The sequence below is a fragment of the Anneissia japonica genome, unplaced genomic scaffold, assembly GCF_011630105.1.
Source record: "Anneissia japonica isolate Jap-2015-1 unplaced genomic scaffold, ASM1163010v1 scaffold287863_len737641_cov155, whole genome shotgun sequence".
Lineage (NCBI taxonomy): Eukaryota > Metazoa > Echinodermata > Crinoidea > Comatulida > Comatulidae > Anneissia > Anneissia japonica.
The window spans coordinates 601,935-608,921 of record NW_022742482.1 but is presented as its reverse complement, the minus strand read 5'-3'; the positions used below and the strand labels follow the sequence as shown (position 1 = coordinate 608,921).

The following is a 6,987-nucleotide window of genomic DNA, read 5'->3' as shown; positions in this document are numbered from 1 at the left end:
TATTAGTGGCTAGTCCAAGTCCAAAAACATATCAAAAATAAAATAACCAGGAGTTGGTTTGGCAGTCACTCCCCTAAGGCATGTGAAGGTGGTCTTTCCATTAATCATTTGATTACACTGAGAATGTAACAAACCAAATAGAGTACTGTACAGTTAAAAAAAACAAAATCATTTTATTTATCTCATATTTACAAGTAAAAGAATATCATGCAACAATGTAAAATAGTTATAGTTATTTATAACATTAACAGAAATTTAATAAAATTCAAAGTAAATGATCACTTTTTAGTATACACCTATGCAAAACTGAATTAAAAATATAATTGCAATTAAACAAAATAATAATACTACTATTTAGCAATAGTTTTGACAGTAGTAAAGAATGTGATAAAAATCATTAAAATATGTATCACAAATAAATTAATGACAAATAAACTGTACTTGTCATATAAAAATGTTACGCATACATATAGGCTGAAATATGTGACCATAAAAACGCAACAATTATTCAACTGAGGTTTTATCTATTCTAGCATCCTCGGGTCTGATCTCGTAACAAGTCTAATAGTGATACAACAGCTACAAGTCTCCTATAATTAGCTAAACATCAAGAGCTAATATGCTTTTTGTCACTAGATAATTATGTACAATAGAATACCTATTATTTTAGAAGCTGCAACAGCTAAAATACAGTACACCTTCCAATTTGAGATTCCGAAAGACCACCCCCCCCCACCCCACCAATTCGAGACCACTTTTCCAAAGACCCAAATAACAATCTTCAACCTTTTAACACAAAGCTAGCCTGCTGGAGACCAATCCCGAAACCACCCCAAATTTTCAGGTCCCAAAAGTGGTCTCAAATTGGAGGGCGAACTGTATATATTATTTATTTTAAATATTTTCTTTTTACACACTGTCAGTATACTATGTGTAACGTGTGCTGCCAATGGAAAGGCATTTTTTTTTCAAATAAAGTGTTGGTCTCATTTTATGTCTCCAATCATGAAATTCCGTAGCTGGTGTAACAGTGTAATCAAGTGGACAGCCTATTTCTCAAGGAAAAAGTTTCAAAACGCTATCAAATCTCATCTTAAGCTACTGTACTGTGCCTTACACACAGCTTCTATATAAAAAGCATTAACAGCCTTTCGGTCTCATAGTAGGCTTGCTACTGAAATTAAACTATAATTATTAGTATATCAGCTTTAAGAGCCTATGGTCCCAAACCACATGTCCCTGTAGAAAAGCTGTAATATACAGTAACAGTTTCAACAGTGTACGGGTGTCAATAGTATAAACTATCGTAAACAGCTTGAACTCCCTTGAGAGTCTTATACCTTGAGTCAGTGTAAAAAGCAGCTTATATTAATATATGGAATCTCGTCTCAAGTCAAGCTTTCCTACAGCCCATGTTTCATATTCAGTTTTCATGTACAGTTTCAACCTGCCATACACCCATTCGTTGACATTGACTTCATATTTCAGATTGCTCCCTTTTTTTATACAGTGGTTGTAAACTTATGTAAAATCTTTAGAGGAACAAACCAAAATGAGTCAAGTGTATCCCTACACACTTGCTAATATGGCAAAAGCGTTATTTACATTAAAAACATTAATTTATTATTAAACATGTATTTGTTTATAAACATCAGTTCTAAAAGAATTTTATCACTTTTCTGAAACACAAACTCTCTCAGTGGCAATGTACTTTTTCCAATTACTCATTTTAGTTACTGTTTAATAGTGGTTCTTATCTTATAAGAAAAGCAGAAATATTACTTGTATTGTCGCCACTGACCACAACCCCATTGCATGCATACTAGACTAAGAATATAGAATACATATGGTTTATGAACACCACAATAATGATGATACTGTGCCATATGCTCAAGTACAAATATCCTTGCATTTTGTAGTTACAGCCTTAAGAATTAGCATTCCATACAGACGTGTACAAATCACCTCCTTTTGTTTACTTTCCTGCGTGCAGCTAACTTCTTTCTGTCCCTGGCTATTGATCCTCCAGTTCCTACCGAACCTCCAGTTCCTACCGAAAACGTGTTAGCATTTGGGACTGCTTGAGTCGCTGAGAAACCACCTGATATATAAAAGTATTTTGTTTACGACGACAAATAAATACAGAGAAAACAATTATATTTTTCTCAATACTCGTAGAACCATCTTCCCTGGGTATAAAGCCTGCAATGTCTGGAAAAAGTATGCGACTCTACAATTAGCATTTAGTGGCATGATTATCCCAGAATTTTTTTGGATTTTCTTTTTTTCCATAAGCCCCCTGTGGTGTGGTGCACACAATTGGCTCATGCGCACTATGAAAAATCTTTCAACATTTTTTAAGAGCAGTATTAGGGAGTTACCTCAATGTACTGGTTAAAACAGCCCCTGTGGTGGACAGACGAGAATATAAGCTGGCACCTGTTTATCGCGTAGCTCAGACAAATGGCCTTTAACATGATTGCTGTCAGAGACTAGTATACAGTACTCGTCCCACTTGGTGTTGCTGAGGGCGCTTGTCCAATTGGATTCAAATGTGCCAGAATTCAAGAAGGTAGGATGAAAGCAGAGCTTATTGTTTTTGGTACGTGTGGGAATATGTTAATTGCTAATTTTCATAATTAATATTTCACTAATCAGGTAATTAAAATAAGCTAGTTAACACAATAACTAAAGTTCGGTAATTCCAATTGGTGTCATACTTGGCACAATATAAGATAATAATAAGAAGATGAGGTCTATTTGTTTTGGTACATGTGTGAATATGCTAATTGTTAATGTGCATAATTGATATATTCACCAATCAAGTTTGGTAATTCCAATTGGTTTCAAACTTGGCAGAATATAAGATAGTAATAAAAATACAGGGCCTATTGTTTTTGGTAAATTTATGAATATGCTAATTATTCATTTGTATAATTAATATTTCACTCTTATCAGGTAATTAGGCTAATTATAACTAAATTTTGGTAAATTTTACTGATTTCAAACTTGGCAGAATGCAAGATGCATATAAGAAGACAGAGTATACTATTTTTTGTACATGATGGATTAATATTTCACTAATCAGGTAATTTAGGCTAGTTCACACCATAACTAAAGTTTGGTAAATCTGACTGGTTTCAAAGTTGGCAGAATGCAAGATGTAAATAACAAGATTGAGCCTATTGTTTTTGGTACATGTGTAATTATGCTGATTGCTCACTTGCAAACTACAACTACTCGTCAATTCACAGACAAAAACGTGGGGAGGCTATGCTTTTAGTGCTGTCCCAGTGCTGGAAACACACCATTTTGATGATATATGACTAGATAAAATTTCAAAAAATATGTTTGTCAACATGCTAAAGCAGAAGGGAGTCATGAACCTTGAAGTGTGGACTAATAGCTCGATCAAAGACTTTCTTCGGCCATAAAGGTCCCTTCGTGTGTGTGCTACCCGGTAACCTGGTACAAGCAACTCTTGTCCACCACAGGGTTCTCTGTACTAGTACACGAGGAATCCCCCTACTTGTCTCCGATAATGTACTGGGTTCTTTATAGTGCACACAAGCTTTGTGTACACTGGGCCTACGGTTTATAGTCCTTATCCGAGAAGACTTGTTCTCCCACCAGAAATATAGAGAGCATGCCGTTCGCACGAGCGCTGATATTACAGTATGGCTGTAGGCTACACCGCATCTGCCTTAACTGCTCAGCCAATAACTCACTTTGAGACTTTAGTACAAACACTTGATAAATATTAAAATAGCTTCACTATTATTAGCAGTTTCTGAACCCCAAGTATAAGCAACCCCTTCCCAAAATTTACCCACTTTTATGTTTAGGAGTATGGGCACACACCAGACTAAATACTATACAAAAAGTTGATGTGTTTGCAAAGGTGCCATTGATACAAAATTCCACACCTCATCCCCAAGTACATGTATGGTAGAGTTTAAAGCAGTGGTGGCACCACAATACATCTTCATTTTCAGCATTATTCAATACATACATACACATATATACACATTGCTTATTTCTAATGTGCATATGTTTATATTCTTACCTGATCCTGTAAAGTTGAAGCCTTGTTGTAAAGTTTCATTTTGTCTAAATGACAATGTTCCTTGTTGAACAGTCTGGCCGAAGGATGGAGGCCCTGTTTGGCCAGATTGTCCAAATCCACCAATTGACTGACCAAAAGATGGTGTACTGGATGAGTTAAACTGGAAACTTGTGTTTGCAACTGAACTAGATGCTTGTCCAAATGCCGGTTGAGAAGAGCTCTGGCCAAAAGCAGGAACAGGTTGATTGGATTGTCCAAAAACATTGGTTTGGTTTGACTGACTGAAACTATTTGAGGCAATTGGGGTGAAAGATGATTGGTTAGGTTGTCCAAAGGCTGGTGTCGAATTGCTGGGATGGCCAAACACAGTCATGGTCTGTGTTGTCTGACTAAAATCTGGTGTTGACTGAGACTGACCAAAAGCCATAACAGGCCGAGTACTTGAAAAGGAGGTTGGATTTGGTTGACCAATTTGAAAGGCACCACTTGATTGTTGGGAAGGAGCACCTGAAATACATTCACAGTGAGAGTAAATTAAATATCTATTTGGGAATTTCAGAAGTTTGGCATTCATCACAAATTTATATTGTCAATGATTGTTTTCCAGTATTTTTTTGACTAAATTATTCTTAGAAAAGGAATGCTTTGAGTTGAGTTTGTTCAATTTGAACTACTGAACCATGCCAAATAACTTTACACTTTTAATCTTATAGGAATAGAAAAGTTGCAGGTTTGTCTTTTAAGTATAAGTTTTAACAAACTTTTGTAATTTACTTACCAAATTTAAAGCCAGATTTGGATGCTCCTGTCATGCTAATGTCTGAGCTATTGGTGCTTTTCATTGCAGTACTTGCACCAAAATTGAAGCCTGTACTGCTACAAGATGCACCTGATGACAGACTAGATGCAGAATTATGTGCCCCAAAGGTGAAATGGCTTGTACGAACCTGGGCTGTTGCAGATTCTTTAGAAGATTTTGAGTCAAAAGTTGGATTGAAATTGAACCCACCCACTGGTGGCTTGCTTGCACTTTGTGTAGTAGTAGGTGCTAGGATTGGAGTAAATAATTGCTGTGATGGTGTCACAGAGGAAGCTTTTGGTGCTGATGCATCTCCAAATATTGGTTTAAAGGTACTCTTCTGTGACTGTGATGAAGTGTTTCCAGTACCAGAAGCAGAACTTGAGGATGCTGCTTTGGATAGGTGTGATGAAGTGGCTGGTCCAGCAGTGGACTGAGGAGTTCCAAAAATATTTGTGCTAATCGATCCATTCAAAGAAACTGTCTTGTCTGTGGTAGATCCACTGGTTTTTGAAAAATAGGATAAAGCTATAGACTTCTCCTGTGCTTCATTATCTAGAGAAAAAGCTTGATTTTTATTACTTATCAATGAGCTAGTAGATGCAGATGCAGAAACACTGGTGCTTTGTGCCACTGTTAAACTACTTGATGGAAGTCTACTAGTAGTTCTAGTGTTAGCAGGAAGTTTGTTGATTGAGGCATCACCAGTTCCTCCAACAATTACTACTTGGTTTGGGGTTCTAATTCCTTCTAAGCTTTGATTGGAAGGTAAAGAGTTTTTATTATTTAAGTTAGAACCTGTAAGTGAGGATGTAAATGAAGCAAGACCAGTCACAGATTTAACAGATGCTGTCTGGCCAAACTGGAGATCAGGTGTTGAATTTAGAGTTGGTTTTTGTACACTAGTTTGAAGTCCAGGTGGTACATTTTTTGTGTTAAAATGTGAAGAAGGCAATGCTGTTGAGGAAGAGCTTGATGTGGCAGAGACTGATGACACACTTCCCAACCCTTCCTTAGATCCTGTTCCTGAGCTCTGGATTATAGTAGACGACTTAGACTGGTTTGAAAGCAAATCTAATTTTGCATTTGATGGCTTTGGGAGTACTTGCAAATTCAACTGATTTGGCAATCCTGTAGATTTTGTGGCTGTCGCTAAAGAAACTGGTTGATTAGACTGGCTGCTTTGGTCTTTGATTAATGATGTTAGATGTGAAAGTCCACTAACAGATGCTGATGTGGTACTGACATGCGTTGAAGTAGTTTTAATTGATCCTACACTGCTTGCAAATTGAGTTTGCTCTGAAGAGAAAAAAAAAACAAAACAAACTGATATGCAAAAAGCTCATATTTAAATTTTTATTCCACACTCTATAAATAGTTGATATGGCATGGTGATAAAGAAGCTATTCATTGAACACAGAAGTAATGACCTAAATTGCAAAATTAAAACTGCTGGACATTACTGCTTAATCTTTAACTAACCTATTTCGACATCTTCCGTGAGCTCTTGCTTCAGAAGTTTCACACGTTCCTCTGCTTGGTATCTTGTCTCAGCCAAATCTTTTACAGTATATTCATAAGGTGAACTTGGAGGCTGTTACGAGAAAATAAACATATGTTATTAAAAAATATAATGCATGCTTTCGATAACATTCTCTAGAATATGAGTTGATCAGCGGTGCATCTACCAGAGAATAGAAGAATGCATGCCCCCAAAAATAGGTTACACCCTAAATTAGAAATCAGCTGAACAAATTATTTAAAAATGTCATGTTACCTTTATTTTCCAGCTAGCTCTCTCTCACCTAATTCCAGAGCCCCCAGAGTTGCCATTAAAGGTACAGTATTTGCTTTATTAAAAAATTCAAATTGCTTAGCAATACAGTATAGTAGCTATGCATTCAAAATTTGCGTTTAGTCCTGCTTTATTTATGCTTACTTCATAAAATAATTTTCCAACAGTCCATAAAATTACTATACATTGCTTGTTTATAAACAATAACTCGGGGTTGTACTTAACTAGTTGTTCATTATTAAACAATGCCTGCCTGCGCAGTGGTAATATCTGACAATGAAAATTACAAATATGAATAAAAAACTGGTAAATACTCAACAAAACAAA

The 6,987-nt window shown here is 36.0% G+C and overlaps 1 protein-coding gene across 1 annotated transcript in view; it reads right to left on the bottom strand.

Annotated features, from left to right (window-relative positions):
- Positions 1-211: 211 nt before the first annotated feature.
- LOC117119162 (nuclear pore complex protein DDB_G0274915-like) overlaps positions 212-6,987 on the bottom strand; it is a 16,309-nt gene continuing 9,533 nt past the window's right edge. Inside the window, exons 7-10 of the mRNA XM_033263972.1 lie at positions 6,348-6,459; positions 4,845-6,164; positions 4,067-4,573; positions 212-2,101 (exon numbers count right to left, since the gene is read on the bottom strand). Of these exons, the coding sequence (XP_033119863.1) occupies positions 1,962-2,101; positions 4,067-4,573; positions 4,845-6,164; positions 6,348-6,459 (2,079 nt within the window). The 3' untranslated portion in view covers positions 212-1,961. The remainder of the gene's footprint in view (positions 2,102-4,066; positions 4,574-4,844; positions 6,165-6,347; positions 6,460-6,987) is intronic.